Source organism: Trachurus trachurus (assembly GCF_905171665.1).
Source record: "Trachurus trachurus genome assembly, chromosome: 19".
NCBI classification, from domain to species: Eukaryota; Metazoa; Chordata; class Actinopteri; order Carangiformes; family Carangidae; genus Trachurus; species Trachurus trachurus.
The window spans coordinates 5736585-5755382 of record NC_139913.1 but is presented as its reverse complement, the minus strand read 5'-3'; the positions used below and the strand labels follow the sequence as shown (position 1 = coordinate 5755382).

The window sequence follows — 18798 nt, the reverse complement described above, 5'->3', positions numbered from 1 at the left end:
ATTCACATAATAACAATAATAATAGATATGACAGAATAATACTGTGCCGCTTTTAATTTTTTTCCATTTCTGGTCATTGTTTATTTCCTGTGAGGTCACTTGTAGTTATAACATGACATCACCTTTTGATCTCCTGCTTTGTTTCCTGTGTTTTAACAAAACACAGTTGAGCCACTGACTCATTATTGATGTTAATTATTCCCCTCAAAGTCAGTTTATTAGCCAGTGGTTCCACACACACTGTGAACACACTGCTAAAATAAATGAGCTCAGTCAAGTCTGACAAATTAGCGTTAATAGTCTGAGCTTTTTACCAGAAAACATGAGCCGCTGCAAAATGAATGAGGGAAAGAGGGGGGATGCTGTCGCTGCATGATATGATATCTGCATTAATATGGAAGGAGCTCCACCCATGTGGAGATGTAAAGTCAAGTTATTTGAGGCTTCTGCTGCGTCACTTCTGCTTGTTTCATCTGTTTCTTGCAAGTCTCTCAACTTGTGCACTTAGAAAACGTCTGGACTGGCCCTTTAAATGCAGCATAAACAAAACTGCGGATTGAAATCCCTGATAGAACTGAGTCGCTTTCATGTGTTCAGACTCAGTGCGACGTCTTTGTGTAGATAAAACGCAGACACTGTTTCTGTGTGTGTGTGTCTGTGCTGCTGAATCTCTTCTGTAAAAAAAAAGCTGCACTATTTGTTTTCGACCCCAAAAAACAGAGGACTGGGAAATAAATGTATGAAATATTTATCATTTCACACTTGAGGATTAGACGCATCATTTTATTCTCGACACTTCGGGGGCCCTCGGGGGGCCCGTGGTAGTCAGCGCCTCTGTTCCTGCAGCGCTGCAGCTTCCCTGATCGCGCTTACTGTGCATAAAGACGCAGAAACACTAGCTTAGCATATTAACAAGGAGAAACACTTTTAGCTTCTCCTTCTTCTTCTTCTTCTTCTTTGTGTGTATGATCAGACTTGAAGTGGAGGCTCATGGGAGTTCTGCCGACCAGCGCAAGGCCAAAGTGTGTCTGGTGTTTCTGCAGTGAGTCGGCTTCGTGAGGAGGAAGTCACGTGTTTGCGGCTGGGATGTGATGGGTAGTGTGAACCCGCTGCCCGTGCACTTCTCCACAGCTTAATGATCTCTCTCTTCCTCTTTGTCGGTGTTGTGTTGTGTTGTGTTGTGTTGTGCAGACGCCCCGGAGCAGGACCGACGCTCGGCCGCACCACGAAACGAAAACCGCTTTGATGCTTTGCTGCGTCTCGCTTCGGCAGCTTCACCTCTGAACTCCACTTCTCCGTGCACACAGCGCTGACCTATCTCTTCTTCCTCCTGCGCTTCTTGTTGTTTCTTTACTTTTTCCCCCTTCGTACATACAGTACATATTTTAATCAATACTATTTCTTTTCTGCTGCCGGTGCATTCTCACCCCCTTTTTTTTTTCTTCCTTTTTTTTAATGACCTACTTACTAAATCTCTCCTTTGTCTGGAGCACCAAGAAAAGATAACAGCTGAGAAGAGGAAATGTGCAATGGAATAAAAAAAAGACATAAAAGGAGATATCCACACCCGGACTTGCTGTACTTTTCTCGGCTTAGTAATTACCTCAACCAAAGGCGCCCGCTTTATTATACTTGATGCAATAAACCTGCTTGAGACACACACCGAGACAGGATATTTCCTGCATTTGATCTGGTGTTTGGAGCTTAACTTTGCCTCTCAACATTTTAATCTCCGGGGCGCATTCAGACACGGAATAAGACGCCTTTTGTCCAACGTAGAAGTAACGAAAAAGAAAACGGTGAAAAGACTGAAAAAGAAAGTTGTAATTCCAGAAGACAGAGGGCGGAAATCGTCTCCAGCTCCGACTGGGCTCCATCGCTGCCTGTTTGCATCCTTTTATATTTCTTATTGGTGAAGCAGGGCAACACAACATCAATAAAAAACACAGAAAAAGACGTAGCAAAGAGATAATGAATGTGATGATATTAAATGAGCCAGGCAGTGGATATTAGATTAGATTAGCAGTGATATCTGTATGTCATATCAGTGTCAACATAAAAATAGAATCTGTGCATTTCTTCTGCATTTTCTCTATTATTCATCCAACACATCTGCAGTCGCAGTCGGAGTGAAACTGTACGACTTGTGCACAGATCAGAGCTGCACTCAGAAAAAAAGCCTCTTAGGCGGTTTTCACACTTTGAACCAGTCCAAACCCCAGACGCTTCAAACTGGGGCAGATAAGGCCAAACTCTTCCACTTCTCACCACCACCAGCACCATCCAGACTGGTGCAGCCGCCGCCGCCGCCTCCAACCACACGCTCTCTCTATTTCTGATCATCTCCCAGGAACAAAGATCTGCTCCATCCAGCTTCCAGCTTCATTTTTTTTTTCGTTTTTCTCTCCGTGAAGTGTGAATGTGGCACACATGCAGCACGTGAGATGTGCGATGCAGCCATGTGAGACAAGAGGAGGAGTGTGTGTGTGCGTGCGTGTGTGTGTGTGTGACAGCGAGAGGAAGAGATGCTGTGTCAGGTCTGGTGTTAAATGCAAATCCGTGTAGTGGAGTGGGCGGCAGCACAGGAGGAGCGGACCTGTGAAACAATCACTCTGCTCCGTCCTCTCTCCCTCTGCTTTTAATGGCTCAGTTTGTAAAACATGAACATTTTGTCTCTGAGTGGAAGCAGGGTGAAGCTAAAACTTTAAAGGGATAGTTCAACATTTTTTTTTTCATCCCTATAGTTTTAGGAGTAGGTTTGTTACCTTTTATTGTCAGTGCAAGCTATTTTTGGAACGGTGGAGCAGAGCCGTGGGCAGGTCAGAGCTACACTACGGAGGCTAATGGGATTTCTTGGTTTCCCTCATCAAATAGCTGAGATAATAACGGAACGTTTTGCATGAATTTCCCTCTAAAACAACTCTGTCTGGTAACGTTCTGTTATTATCTCATAGCGTGGTGAATGTGCAGGTCACAACTTGTCCACCAGAGCGTTTTGGAGTTGTTGGATTGTGTATTTGATGAGTTTGATGTGGGAAACCAAGAAATCCCATGAGCCTCCGTAGCGTAGCTCTGAGTATGCTATGACTATAGGGATTATGGCAATGGGCCAATTTACCAAAATGTTGAACTATCCCTTTAAATGCTGCTGCTCAGGTCGGTGTAAAGTTTCTGATCTGAGTTCAATCAAAGCTGCAAAAAGACAAATTTTAACCCTCGGACATTTGTGTTGAGCTCAGTTTCCCATCACGCATAATGTAATGGTGATGTAATAAGATAAATAAACATAAACTGGACGTAACACAAGACATTTACATAATCATGTCTTTAACATGTATGAATGATAGAGACGAGAGACGTCTGCTTATCAACGCATTAATCACACTGGAGGAGCTGGAATAGAGGAGGCTGCTCCGTGCATGAAATGGCCTCATAAAACTCTCGTCCCTGCAGAGTCGTCCGTCACGTCCGGTCTGACTCGGAGTACGTGCTTCAAAAAGTGAATAAAGACTAAAGGTAAATCAGAGCCGTGTGGTTTTCTGGGAAGTATTGATTGTACAGTGGGAATTGGGTTTGAAGAGAGGAGGAGGAGGAGGAGGAGGAGGAGGAAGAAGCATCAGCATGGTTCTGTCTGCCTGCAGGGTGCAGCTCCCCTGTCCTACCCCATGGTGCCTGACCTTCACACACACACACACACACTGTCAGGAGGATATATAGCACATGCATGTGTTTACTGCTCACTCCTTGCGTTCTCTCTCTTGATCTCAACATGCTCCCACAAACATGAAATATTGATGATGTGAGGAGACTGAGAGGTAGAGGGGGTTAAATCAAAAGAAAGTGTCATCACATGGTCAGAGATGTGTGTGTGGATGTGGATGTGGATGTGACCTGCTGTGTGTTTCATACATAGTGTTTTGTGAGGTTTCCTGCACACACACACACTCCTGCACACAGTGGTGTCACATATTCACAGTCTCATTTTTGTCTTCACTTCCCACTGATGCAGATACATAAATATTTTTTTCTCCTCCTACATTCGTCTCCCTGATAAATTGATTAAAACAGGATTAGGCCCAGAATAGAAACGTTTCAAACGATCAGACGGAGACTGACAGAGATTTCTGCTGTTTGAAGAGCAAAAAAAAAACTAAAAAACAAACCCCAGAACAGATTACCTCCTCTGTCTTTAGTTCCAGCTCGGTGACTTCAGCTTCACTGTCTCTGTTTAAGCTCCTGCTGCTGTAATGTGCTGCCACTTCTCTGTGAAACGGCTCCATCATCGTTAGACGAGAGGGAAGATCCAACTTTGATCACCTCCTCAAAGTCCTGAGTGTTTACAGCTCCTCAGCTCTCCAGAGTCCGCCCCCCCTCCTCCTCTTCCTCTTCTTCTTCTTCTTCCTCCTGCTCCTCTCTCCTCCACCTGCAGAGCTCATATATATTTCAGCAGCCCAGAGCTTGGGGCAGAGCCAGGTACACTATTAGAGGAGATGACTCAGAAGTGGAACTGGATGGCTGCACAGACTGGAGGTAATCCTGGCTTCTCCACCCAAAAATAGCCCCGGATCGTCCTCTCCCGCTTCTCTTTCCCTGTGTCTTCACTCTCATACCTTTCAGCACCAACCACCACCACCACCCTCCCTCTCTTTTTTTCTTTTTTTTTACCTTCTGCATATTTCCTTTCACTTCCCACCACATTTAAAGTCTTCCCTTTGGCCTCAACTTTTATTTCCACTTCTGTTTCACTTAAACTCTCTCTCTTCTTTCTACACTCTTCCTCCTCCTCCTCCTCCTTCTTCTATCCTCCATCCTGCCAAATAAAGAAGAGGCACTTTTGGGAGCAAGTGAGCTTGGACTCACATGGCATGAAGGGCAAAAACACACAAAGGGAAAAGCAGAGGGGGGGCGGGCAGGGAAAAGGAAAGAATTGATTTTCCAGTCGGAGAGGCCATCCAATGAAGGGCTAAGTCTGCCCTCGGGGCCTCCGGCTGCTCGGCCCAGCTCCTGATTGCAAAGGTCAGACGGCGACCTTAAGACTCCACTGATCAGGGTTTTCTGCTTGGAGATGAAGCGTCGTGTCTGACTTCATCGGAACAAGAGAGAGAGGTGACGCAGAGGCGACATTTGGTGCTGACGGAGGAGGAATGTGTTGAAGGGATAGTTCAACATTTTGGCAAATTGGCCCCTTGCCATAATCGCTATACAATAGTCATAGCAGTAGGTTTGTTACCTTTAAATGTCGGTGCAAGCTATTTTTAGAACGGCGGAGCAGAGCTGCGAGCTGTTCAGAGCTACGCTACGGAGGCTCATGGGATTTCTTGGTTTCCCTCATCAAACTCATCAAATACACAATCCAACAACTCCAAAACGCTCTGGTGGACAAGTTGTGACCTGCACATTCACCACGCTATGAGATAATAACAGAACGTTACCAGACAGAGTTGTTTTAGAGGTAAATACAGAGACTGCTTGATGAAAAACTGTCCCTGAAGGCAACGCACATCAGCGGTTCTTCATGAATTTACCTCTAAAACAACTCTGTCTGGTAACGTTGTGTTATTATCTCATAGCGTGGTGAATGTGCAGGTCACAACTTGTCCACCAGAGCGTTTTGGAGTTGTTGGATTGTGTATTTGATGAGTTTGATGAGGGAAACCAAGAAATCCCATGAGCCTCCGTAGCGTAGCTCTGAGCAGCTCACGGCTCTGCTCCGCCGTTCTAAAAATAGCTTGCACCAACAAATAAAGGTAACGAACCTACTGCTATGACTAGGGATTATGGCAATTTGCCAAAATGTTGAACTATCCCTTTAAAGACCTGCTATAGGGGGAGCCAGTGGAGGTGTGTGCGTGTTTGTGTGTGTGTGTGTAGCCCTGTTTGCCCTTCACGGCGAGCGAATGCGGAACCCCCTGTGGCATTTTCAGCGAGATGGAGAAGTAACGGGATGAGAGATGGACACAACACACACACACAACACACAACACACAACACACACACACACACACACACACAACACACAGTACCATTGGCTGGCTGGCAGCCATGACAGATGGGGGAGTTCAGCTCCCGGGGGTTGCCATGGAAACCTGCATCAGCGCTACCCTGAGCTTCTTCTTCTTCTGCTTCTTCTCCTCTCTGCTTCTCTCTGTGATAGAGAGCAGAGGAGGCAGCGTGGGCAGCTCAGGCCTCTTCCTCCTCCTCCTCCTTCTCCTCCTCTTCCTTCTCCTCCTCCTGGTTTTGACTTCTGATTGTTGTCGTTGCGCAACAAGTCGTCGGTGCGTTAACGTCGTCTCCCAGGTTTTCATATCTGGCGGCTTTTGTGCGGATCGGGGCAGTAATTTGCAGATAATGGATTTGTTTGCAGACGACAGCGGCGGTGACTGTGCCAGAGAGAAAGTGTGTCACCAGCAGCAGCAGCAGCAGCAGCAGCACTCGACCCAACAGACAGAGACACATCAGTGTTTATCTTGCTTTCAGCTTCCTGTCATCACCCCCTCCTCTCTGAGCCTCCTTTACATTTACCCTACATCTCCCCATCACCTCCTCCTCCTCAGCTGATTATCACAGTCATCTTCTCATTCCCTATTCCCATTTAGATCATGTGACGTTTTCCTTCTCTCTCTCTCTGTGAAAAGCAGCTCTGCTATTTATGACTTTTGCCTCTCACTCTTTGATTCCCGTCATCGATCCCGTTTAAGAGCAAACGAAGCAGTGCAGCCGTTCACCCTGAAGGGGCCTAACTGGATGTGACAGGCACTAAAAGCCAATCGGCTGCTGCGCTCTGGCTCGGCGCGGCCGTATGGATCATCATCCCTACACATTCCTGCTCTTTTATTCATCTTCATTTTCTTCATCTGTGCACACACACTCCCACACACACATATATATACAGTGTATACATACACACACTCTGCTGTGGAGGATTTCTCAGATGTACAACATCATAATCCTGCACAGTCTCTATTATTCTCTCCCACACACACACTCCTATACATACACAATCATGTCCGACTCATCCTCGTGCATCACACTCTTCGTCATACTCAGCTTTACCTTCATATTATTAAACTCCTATGATGAAGAGTCCCTGAACTCACCAGGGTTTAGTTTAACTTATCTTAGCTTCATTTATCTCAGCACTCAAACTGCAGAGTCCCCAGCTCTCTGCCCAGGAGATCATGAGTCGACATGAACATCTCATCACATGGTGTCAATTAGAGTTAAATCATTCATTAATTTTTATCTACAATTTATTAACGAACTGGTTTTACAGCTTTTGCTTCATTATCTGGAACAAACACAGTCTCTACTCAGCCGTCCACCCACACAGACGTGTTTTCGCTGCCGCCTGATTGGACCTGTGTAGGTGTAGAAGTGTTGGACGGATGTCTCACTGCACTTCACACTGTTTTCATTAGACATGTGCTGGGCGGGTTTAGGAGACGTCCACTGACACAAAGACACTGTACACCATTAATACTGTTAATACTGAACCGATGTCTCTGTTATTAATATTATTAGCCTTTATAAACTCAAAAATAATTGAGAGCTGTCTCCCAAGTAAAAATTAAATACACTGCCCATCCAAAAAAAAAAGTCACACACTCTAATATTCGCTGTGGCATCGTTTCACTGAGCTTCTGCAATGTCATAACATTTATTTCCGTCCAGAGTTGCATTAATTTTTCAAAGATTCTGACTCTGTGGTCACGTTGGACCATATTTCTTCCTTGAAGATGATGGTTCCCCACTCTCCTTCCAGTTTCTAATAATGCATTGGGTAGTAATTAACCAAATTTTAGTAGTTTCAGCAATCTCATTGGATGTTTTATTTGCTTGATGCCAATAATTTGACTCTTCTGAAACAGATTAACATCTTCGCCACGACCAAAGGATGCGTCTTCCAACATGGTTGTTTGAGAAATGAGACTTCATTAGGGTTAAATAAGTTGTTACCAGCTGAAACATAATCATCCATGCAGTAATTATCCAATGGGATGCTCTGACCTATTAGCTTAGTTAAAACCAAGTGACTTTTTACTTTGTACGGGCAGTGGTATAAACCAAAAGGTGGAGTAGAAAGTCTAACTACAAGGATCTTGGAGTGAAAGACAGCCACAGACCAAACTAGAACAGTTGTGATATATTTCCCTGTAAAGGCCCAGTAGATGAACACAAACAAATGCATAAACCTGATGTCAGAGCAGTGAGCAGCGTTTTAGGTTTAAGAGCAGATGCAGATGCATTTAATCACATCTCAGAGAGACAAAGAGATTCAACAGTCAAAACATATTTCTCATATTCAACCTGGATGAAACAAACATGTGTTTGTGCAAAATGCTGAACCTCAGTTTGCCTCTCATGATAACTCATCAGTGTGTGTCAATGGTTTTTAGTGAGTATTCAATAAGTCTAGAGAAGCTCTGTGACTCCAGCCCATTTTCTATTTTTACTGTTTTCACATCAATAACTCGTCGTAAACACAAAACCACAGAGACGGATTTAACTGGATTAATATTTCTCACACTCAGCATCATCTCTCTTCCTCTCCTCCGGTTCACCGTCTAATTATTCTCTGTACGATATCATTCTCCTGCACAATAGCTTCACTCTCACTCTCACAAAGGGGAAGAGAATAATTGTATGTGTGTGATTTATGGCAGCAGTGTGTGAGTGTGTGTGTGTGTGTGTGTGTGTGTGTGTGTGTGTGTATGACTGTGCATGTGTGAGTGTTTACAGTGCAGTCGTGGGGTTTTTCCTCAGATGATGATGCTGTTTATGAGAGCAAGTATGATTTATGATCTAAACACCCTCTTTCTCTCTCTCTCATACACACACACACACAGGTCACTAATGGATTTGCATCTATTATCCCTGAATGAACACTAAGGCTGAGTGTAATGTGAATACACTGAGGCTTATAATAAGAGTCGATTTATGGAGAAACTCCGGCGATGGCCTAAATGTTCATTATCTCTCTCTTTTTTCCTCTTCTGTGTTTGTGTTTCCAGCGAGAGGAGGAAGCTGCAGGTGAACATCGTGAGTCCCATCCAGTGCAGCATGAACGGCAGGAAGTGCACGGTCATCGTCGAGGCCAAGATCAACCAATCACAGCCGGACTTCACCAAGAGCCGATCCGGTTACATCCTGGCTGTTCCCGGCAACTAACACCACAAGACAGGAAGAGACGAGAACAGAGACAGTGACAGCTGATCTCAGACCAGGCCGGGATGACGATGATTATGACAACGACTACGACGATGATGATTCACTTCTCATTGTTTTTTTGTTTTGTTTTGTTTTTGCAGAGCTGCTGATAATGTGACATTGTGGATGGCAGCAGCTCTGACTGGAGGAGGATCAGGATAATTAAATCCTCACATTGGAAAGCCATGCCAAATTTGACCTGTTTTGTAGATTTCTATGCAACGCTGCAATGAAAAGGAAATGCACAATACGCCTACATGCAAAACGTTATTAGCTAAAAAAAAAAAAAAAAAAATGCACTACGAGATAATTCACCTAGGTGATGTTTTTGTTTTTTCTTTTTTTTTTCTTTTAATCCAAATTTCAAATGATTTGCTTTGTGCAATATTTAGTTTTGATTGTGAGTGAAGGTGAGAGGAGATTATGCGGCAACTGTTTGCAGAACCACTGATGTTGCATAATAGGACCAAAAAAGAAAAAAAAAATTCAAAGGCTTTGCAGGAATTTATAATCCCTGCAGCTCCCTGTGTGGGAGCCAGATCAAAAGTGAAACCCTAAAAAATAAATTAAAAAAAGAAAGACAGAAGTAATGATATTTATATTTCCCAGATGCTCCGAAACACTAGCAGTGGGTTTCTTCTAAGGAACAGTGGCGTTAAATGAGCTTTAATCTAAGACGCAGCCACCTGAGCTGCAGCGTCACGTCCACTCTTTTTTTTTTTAGTTGATTCTTGATGTTTACAATCCGACACGGGAACAGAACAGAACAGAACAGAGAGTGAGAACATGTGATTCAGTGGTTCAGGCAGCAGCGTCTGTTGCACAAAACTGCAAATTGAATTCACGGTGAGTTTGTGAGTCACAGGATGTGTTGAACGCATCCTGAACATCGCAACCTGCCGCGCACAACAGCAAAAAAAAAAAAAAAAGAGGAAAAAACGCTCAAATTATATTAATTTAAATCCTGCATTTTATACTCTCTGCTGCAGCAGCTGTACTTTTATAACACTCTTATACTGCTTTTGTACTAAAACGTTAGAATATACTCTATCAGAGCAGCAGAGGATCGTAATTATGTAGCACAGCACCTATACTGCATCTAATGTACAGAGGGTTTTATATATAATGATAACTGAATAATACTGTAGACGTAACCAAACAGTACTTCTTTTTTTTCCTGCAGGAGTTATTAATATGTAAGATTACTGCTTTAGTTTAGCAACAGAGCGTGTTGCTGGCCAGTACTGTAAAATCCCACGTGAACTCCAGCCCCTGAACATACCGTACATACAGTAGTCTCATTTGCTGTCTTTGTGTTAAGTGAATGGCCTAATGACATTGTAGTGGTCCTTAGTCCTTTGGAGGAGTCTTCCACTTGACAAATATCCCTTCATCAGAGGGAGAGAGAAAGTGTGTGTGTGAGAGAGAAAGTGTGTGTGTGTGTGTGTGTTGATTAGCTCTTGGCTCAGGAGACTGAGAGTCTGGCCAGTGGCCACGGTGAAGGAGCGGAGACGGAGGGTGTGAAGTCTGTAATCAGACTGCTGTCCTACTTTACTTTACCTCCCTGTCTAATGGAGGGAGTGACTCGTTTTCTGTGAAGATGATTGGACGGTTGGAGATTTGTTTCCGTCTCTGGAGCCAAAATCGCACTGATCACATCATCACAGTTCGGTTTGTTCTGCTCTCTCAGACTTTTAACGCTCCGGTGTTACAGTCGAGTAACTCACGGGAGGACGATGGATGTCTAGATCTGGATCTGGATCTGTCTGTTTTCTAAATATGTTGTTGCTGTTGTTGACCTGAGAAACATTTAAGAAAGCCGTCACTACATTTCATTTCTGTCGGTCGTGTTGCATCATCGTACGCGTAGCGCTCAGAGGAAATCATCCACGTTGTGTATGAATGGATGAATATGTGTTCCTCTGCTCAGTGGAGGAGTTTGAACTCGATTAGTTATAATTGTTGTCTGCAGCAATTTGCTCTATTGGACTGGAGTTTCTCATCCAGTTGAAAAGCAAACTGTAAATTAGAAAAACAAGCCGTCATACGTTCATACACTCATTAGCTCGGTCGCTAAAGGGACAACATGTTCATAAAGTTTATTCTAAAGGACGATTCAGATCATAGACGTTGTTTTCTGGTCCAACAGAGGAGGACGGCAGAGCTTACAGGCCACCGTAGTTTCCTCCATTTTGGAGGATCAGCACTGACTAGACGCGTAAACGATGAAAAATTCACCAAAATCACAAGCAGCACAAAAAGAATTGACAACAAAAAATGCAGATGAAGACCATGTGTCCTGACTGAAAGCTCCAGAACAGATACTAAGTGGAAACTATATTATCTATCTATATTTTAGGGATCCACTTTACTTCGGCTGAACTTCAGCTTTAAAACCAACCTGGACAAATAAATTCACCGTCTACAGCTTCATGACGACTCTTTATCCACTGATGAAGATCATGTGAGGAAGCTAAAAGCTCCAGAACATCAGATTAATTGTCGAAGAAGAAGGAAGGAAGTGACATGCAGATGGATGACTTTGTTGGGTTTTTGATATTGACGTCGTCATGGTGACGTGATGATGGTGGATGTGGATGTTAGAGCTGCAGCATCACCTCTCTCCACCCACAGACACGTTACATCTTTGTTGTGGCTGGGTGAAAACTGAGTAAGGAGCACGGACTGAGTGTGAGGCAGCTCAAGGTTATGAACGCACGTTCCCTCAGTGTCTGGCCTAGTTCAGGAGGCTGGGTGGAGGGTGTGTGTGTGTGTGTGTGTGTGTGTGTGGTGGGGGGTATCAGTGTCAGCTTCACTTGCACAGGAAGAAGAAACTCGTTAGCGGCCACTTGAGCCACAGTAGCACAGTGGCCGTCTAATTGTTGTCTGAACAAGTCGTTTATCTTAATTAGTTTGCGAGCGCGACCCCCACACCCCCTACACACACACCCCGACACACACACACACACACAAGTAGATCTGGTCTCCACCTCGCGGCCTCGTGGCTTCGGCCTCGTCCTCTCTGTGATCAGCAGCTGTTTGTGGAAACTGCTGCGTTCACTGTGGATGAAGGAAGTGACACTGGGAGAGTTAACAGACAGTTTTCAATGCAGATCAGGTGCAGTGGTGAGTGTGTGTTTGCATATATATGTGTGTGAGTGTGAGTGTGTGTGTGTGTGTGTGTGTGGACTATAAGAACACAGCTCCATATCCCGCAGCATGGTAATCTCCCATAGGGCTCCTCCTCCTCCTCCTCCTCTCTGCTCAGCTATTCACCGCTTATCATTAGGATGGACTCCGTGTCACTTCTCACTTCAGCGCTTCTCTCTTTGCTTTCTCAAGGCGAAGGAGGAGGAGGAGGAGGAGGAGGAGGAGGAGGAGGAGGAGGAGGAGGGTGGTGAACAAAGCCTTCGCTTGGCCTCCTCTCCTCCTCCTCCTCTACTCCCTCTGCTTTCCTCCCTCCCTCCCTCCCTCCTTTTTCCACTTCCCTTCCCCTGTCATATCACTTGGCTCCTCGCCCAGCCGGGCCCGACTGTACCGTCCTGCAGGGCAGAGAAGGTTTTCCTAGGTTTCGTTGTTGTTTTATTTTTTATTTTTTTGTTTTCCTTCAGCCAGTCCTGTGCCCAGGAGGCGTGGAGATGGAAAAGAGGGAAAGTACACCAGCAACACAAGACGTGTCAGACAATAGGAGCATCACGCAGCAGAGCAAAGACCAGACAAAGCTCAGTATATTCACCACACGTGGATCTAAATCCTATTTTTTTTTAAAGCAAAAGCTGGAGTCATATCTTTGTTTTAATTAAATTCACACATTAACACCAGAACCTACATTCCTCTAGTGTAACCTCTGTGACCTTTGGGCCCTGTAGATGTTAGCAAACAGGGGGAAGTGGTGCTTTTGTTTGGGAAGGGAACTATTTTCTGCAGCGTATTAATACACAGTTGGTTCAAGAGGACAGTGAATTTGGGATTGATCTAATCTGTATCAGGCTTTTGTCACTATAGGATGATTGAATTGATGGAGCGTCCCCCCCCCTGATATCCTGATATTGATTATCAGCTTTAACATGCACATTCCTCCACTTGTGGTTGTTTTTGTTCCGGACGCATTCGACACAACAACGCCCCGTCCACGTTAGCCAAAGGGTAACAAATTTTTCATTTTCTATAATTTATTCTGTGGCTTTGAGCAAAAAGAGAAAAAAAAATCTGTATGTATGTATGCAGCATTCATCCAGTATGTGCCTAATTTTGTATTAAGTTTATATTTTGCATACCTGTGTAATATTTCACTATTACAGCCGTAGATATGTATACTGTAATATCCAGACCAAGTCTTTAAAGGGAACTGTTGTAATACTATTTTGTGCGAAATGTATTCTGTATAAATGCATTATGATGCTCCATAATGAAGAATATTTCATTAATCACCTTATTAATAAATTTATTTGCTTCAGTATCTATGTTGATGTTGTTGTGTGTTGTGTGTGTTGCGTTCAAATGCTTCCCCACAGTCGTCGTCGGCTACAGTCTGTGATAATGTGATGTGGTAATGTGCGGGTAGAGCTCGGCGTTAATCCACCCACTAACAGCTGTTTCACCGGGTGACGTCGGGACGGCCCAAAAAACCCCTGCAGTCGGCATGACAACGCCGCTTCCAACTGCCACTGTGTCAGCCATCGGCATAGCGACGTCAGCAGGGGTTGGTAATCCACTGGCTGATGGATGAGTGTCTGCCGCAGAGAGAGTGGGATGACCTTTTTTTTTTTTTTTCTCCCTCTCTCTCTCTCTGTGTCTCTGTACAAGGGCAGTGAGTGAGTAAGTCAGGCCGGACCGACTGACCCGGTAAATGAATGGGCTCTAATGGACACAGAGTGAGTGAAGTGACCCACTCTCATGCATGTGTGAGGCCTTTTAGTGAACGTGTACTGACCCCCAAGCACCGGCACGTGGACATGGGGAAGGTACGGTTCACGTGATGGTTTGATTTCTTTTTAAAACTCCCCATTGGTTTGTGTGTGTTAATCACAACACACAGTGACTAAATCCAGCTATGTTGGACTAACCTAACCCTCATCTTCTTCCACTTGAAAGGGAGAGTTCAACATTTTTGGCAAATTGGCCCATTGCCATAATCCCTATAGTTTTAGGAGTAGGTTCATTACCTTTAATTGTCAGTGCAAGCTGTTTTTAGAACGGCGGAGCAGAGCCACGAGCTGCTCACAGCTACGCTACGGAGGCTAATGGGATTGGTCTCTCTCATCAAACTCATCAAATACACAATCCAACAACTCCAAAACGCTCTGGTGGACAAGTTGTGACCTGCACATTCACCACGCTATGAGATAATAACAGAACGTTACCAGACAGAGTTGTTTTAGAGGTAAATGCTGAGACTGCTTGCTGAAAAACTGCCCCCGACGGGAACGTGCATCAGCGGTTTTGCACAAATTTACCTCGAAAACAACTCTGTCTCGCAACATTTCATTATTATCTCATAGCGTGGTGAATGTGCAGGTCACGCAAGACCGTTTTGGAGTTGCTGGATTGTGTATTTGATGAGTTTGATGAGGGAAACCAAGAAATCCCATTAGCCTCCGTAGCGTAGCTCTGAGCAGCTCGCGGCTCTGCTCTGCCGTTCTAAAAATAGCTTGCACCGACAATTAAAGGTAACGAACCTACTGCTAAAACCATAGGGATTATGGCAATGGGCCAATTTGCAAAAATGTTAAGTGTCAGGTAACAACAAATCGAAAAAAAACCAGATCCAACCACCGACAGCTCAAAGATCAGTAAGTCATGGTTGAAACGTAAACATCACTGTAATAATATCCACTTCAACACGATCGATAACGGGAACTAACATCCACTTTAAAATCAATTCAAATCAGCACATATGAAACCTGAGGAGTGTTGATGTTAACGGAGCTTCTTCAGCTCAGGAGGCTGAACAAGCAGGAACAGGTTTGGGGCCTCCAGAGGGACAAGGGGGTGTGCAACAGTTAAGCCTCATTGGGCCCAAAATGTGGCCAAGAACCATCTAATATGTGAGCGCCTCAGTAGCGTCCACCCATTGTCTGGATATGTGGCATTCAGGGAACATCTGCAAATTGTACTATCACCCAGTAACCTGTATATGAGGCGTTTATGCAACATCTGTAAGTTGTAGTGTCTATCAATGTCCTGCATATTGTAGCATCTACTACTAGCCTGTATGTGATGCGTTTAGGGGACATATGTGAATTGTAAACATAGTGCACATTAAAGGAAGGTTTCCTCAGTGGGTTTCCATTTTTGCCACACCACAGAGTATGTTTACCTCCGTTTTTCCCCTGTAAATGTTTTTGTTTTGTTTTGTTTTGTTTTCTGTGGTATTTGGAGTTTCTCACTTTCCAAACAGGTGTTAGATTTGTGCTTTAGGCCTCGATGAATAAAACCGACCTGACTTCATTTGACTGGTCCCAGCCCTGAGCCGTCAGAGCCAGCGCACAGTGTAAGGGTGTGTGACCTTTAACCGGAGCAAGTGGCCTCACACACACACACACACACACACTAATCAGCAGTGTTTTGGTGCTGCTCCATATTTACAACCTAATGAACGTCAGAAACCATCGCTCTGCAGCTGTTTCCACATTTTCTACCTAGAAACAACTATTTAAGTGAAGTGAAGTCTCACTTGTCATTACCACCACTGAGATACTTGTGACCTTTGACCCCCCTGAGGCTCCAGACAGAGACTGTCACATGCAGCGCCCGGGGGTTGGGGTGTGAATGTGTGAAATTGAAGAAGCTATGTGTCGTCTCGTGTGAGTGAGTGAAAAAGTGAGGAGGCACAAAAAATAAAAAATAAAAAAAGACGAGCGACGGCCTTGAACGATCAGTGCATTTTATTTTTCCATCACAGTACAAAAATAAATTAAAATAAGCAGAAACTAACTGAAAAAAGTTTCAATTACAGCAACAGCTTTTTTGTCTTTTTCCCCCCAAATAAAAGAAAAAAAAAAGAAAAAAAAGGAGAAGGTTTTTTATTGAACGGCATCGACACCCCTCCCTCACCCGCCAACAAACAGAGTCCGAGTACCAGTGTGGTTGGTGTTGGCTCCTTGTCCATAAGAAAACAACATGTCACACATTCGTCTGTACAAATAAAACGCTGCCTTTCACACACACACACACACACACACACACGCTCTCACACACACACACTCACACACACATGCAGCCACTGAATGCCTCTCTTTTTGAAGTTTTTAACCACTGTTTCATTTTTTTTATCTACAAAGTACGCAACAAGATACAGAAAAGAAGTTTCGACAGAAATCTTTAACTATCACTTGAGTCTTTTTTCATATTTTATCGTCAGCTTTTTGAAAGTATTTTTCTCAAACAACTACTCAATGATGCAAAGTGGAGAAAAAATAAAATGGCACATTTCAAGTGAATTGAGGGAGTAGGAGTGGGGATGGGAATGGGAATGGGAATGGGAATTGAGGGGGGCAGGTGGACAGAGAGAGAAACATAAAGATCCAGTGGTCTCTGCTTCTCCTTCTTCTTCCTAACGTCCATAAAAAGTGTGTGTCCCCCTGTTGTGGCGGCACAAACACACACACACACACACACACACTACATGAAGTGTCTCTGTCACTGATCGAACTCCATGTGTGGCCACGGTCACACAGCAGAGGAGGAGGAGGAGGAGGAGGAGGAGGAGGAGGAGGCCACAGGTTGTGACCGTCAGAGCTGTTTTTATTTCTCCCTGTTTCCCACAAACGCAGCATCAGCAGCAGCAGCTCAGAGACTTTTCAATCTCCACTTAAAAACATGACTGAAGCCTGTTTTTTTTCCCAAAACACTGCAATAGGAACAAGGTGCACACACACATTTCTCGGTGAATACATTTCTCTAACATGTCTGGGTGGAAATACTGCAGCAGAGACGGCCACCAACACTGGAGAACCATCTCTCCTGTGGAAATAAAACAAACCAAAACAAACAAAAAGGCTACATAGGGCCGATTTCAAGCTGTTAATGTTGTTGTTCTGCGTGCTCCCTGTCTGTTTTGGTTACCATGGCGTTCCCATCACACACAGTGGGTTTTAGTTTAGGTGGATTCTCTGATTGAAAATCTCAGTCCAGCTCAGCGTGGTTTGATTTCTACGCTGATGAGCCTGTGCTTTTCTGCAGTGATGGTGAACAGGTGTCATTGAACTCATCTCCTCCACCCGGAGAAACAAAATGTGTGTGTGTTAGTCTGTTTCTGCGTGTGTGTGTGTGTGTGTGTGTGTGTGCTTCGTCTGTCTGATATGTGTCAGCTCCTCGTGCAGGACAAAAGAACAACAACAGATGCTCTCAGGGCGTTTTTTTTTGTTTTCTGTCCAGGTGTCCTTAGTGATGTCACTTTGGTGATGGTCAGATTCAACATTGGTTTTGTTTTTTGTGTTTTGATCTACGAGCTTTTTTTTAAAACTGGATATTCACCGATAATAAAATCCCTGTGACATTCATTTGCATAAACCACATCGATCTTCATTCCCACCAAAGATAAGCACACCTTTCTACTCCCCTCGTCCATCCATCCGTCTGTCCGTCCTTCCCTTTTGTAAAGTCTCTCTTCCTCTCTCTCCAGGATCTTTCTTGTACATTAAATGTGCCTAAATAATAAATACATACATGGCAATAAATTAGGTGTCAGTTAGTTATCATTAGTTGATGAAAACCCACTTTGCGTCCGTTGTATCTCAGTGTTCTCAGACCGTGGGCGGGGTTTCCATCAAAGATATGGCACTGTTTAACATTTTCTATGCTGAATCATGAAGCACAAAATCAAACATCATTCCAAAAAAAGTGGTTGAGAGACACAACCTATTGACAAAAGTACAAAAAAACAGAATTTCCCCTGGTAAACAAATAGCCTATTTTAGCAAGCAGAGCTAAATAAACTAGTGTCACTTTGTTCACAGCATTCTCTAATGCAGATGCAGTTGGGTTTTTTTTTATTATAAATCAAGTAAAAAGAAGTTTAACTGAGCTCCTGTACTGCTCCTCCCGGGAAAAACTCTGTAAAATTGCATGGCACACGTGCAAAACATTACATTTCTAAGTAAAAAAAAAACAAACAAAACAAAAAAAGAATCAAAGAATCAAAGAAAACTTGTTCCAGAAAAGCAATAAATAAGCCTCCATAGGTGAAGACGCCTCTGAGGAGCAAAACATCCAGTAACTTGTTTTATTTTTTCATTTTTTTTCTAGATGAAAATAAAATCGGTCTTTTCTGAACACACTCAGCATCGGCCACCACACGTCGTCCTCTGCTCTGTTTTTGCTTCTTATCAAAAGTCCCACAATGCAATGTTTTGCTCATCATAGTCCAAATCCTGTGAAGCCCCCCCCCCCCCCCCCCCCCCCCCACTGAAGTATGGATCCAGCAGTATGGATGACCCCCCTCCCCTCCCTTCCCCACCCCTCCTCAGATATGCATCGCAGCAAAGAACAAAACAAAAACAGAGTCCATCGTATCCGTATGAATGTTGTCGTGGGCGTTGGTGTTGGTGGTCCAAAAGAGAGCCGAGGGGGTCTGCAGCTGGCGGGGCA

The 18798-nt window shown here is 44.1% G+C and overlaps 1 protein-coding gene across 1 annotated transcript in view; it reads left to right on the top strand.

Annotated features, from left to right (window-relative positions):
- The window catches only part of myo1d (myosin 1D), a 114011-nt gene extending 102905 nt beyond the window's left edge, over positions 1-11106 (top strand). The window contains exon 22 of the mRNA XM_083994551.1: positions 9012-11106. Coding sequence (XP_083850677.1) covers positions 9012-9168 — 157 coding nt within the window. The 3' untranslated portion in view covers positions 9169-11106. The remainder of the gene's footprint in view (positions 1-9011) is intronic.
- The last annotated feature ends 7692 nt before the right edge of the window (positions 11107-18798 follow it).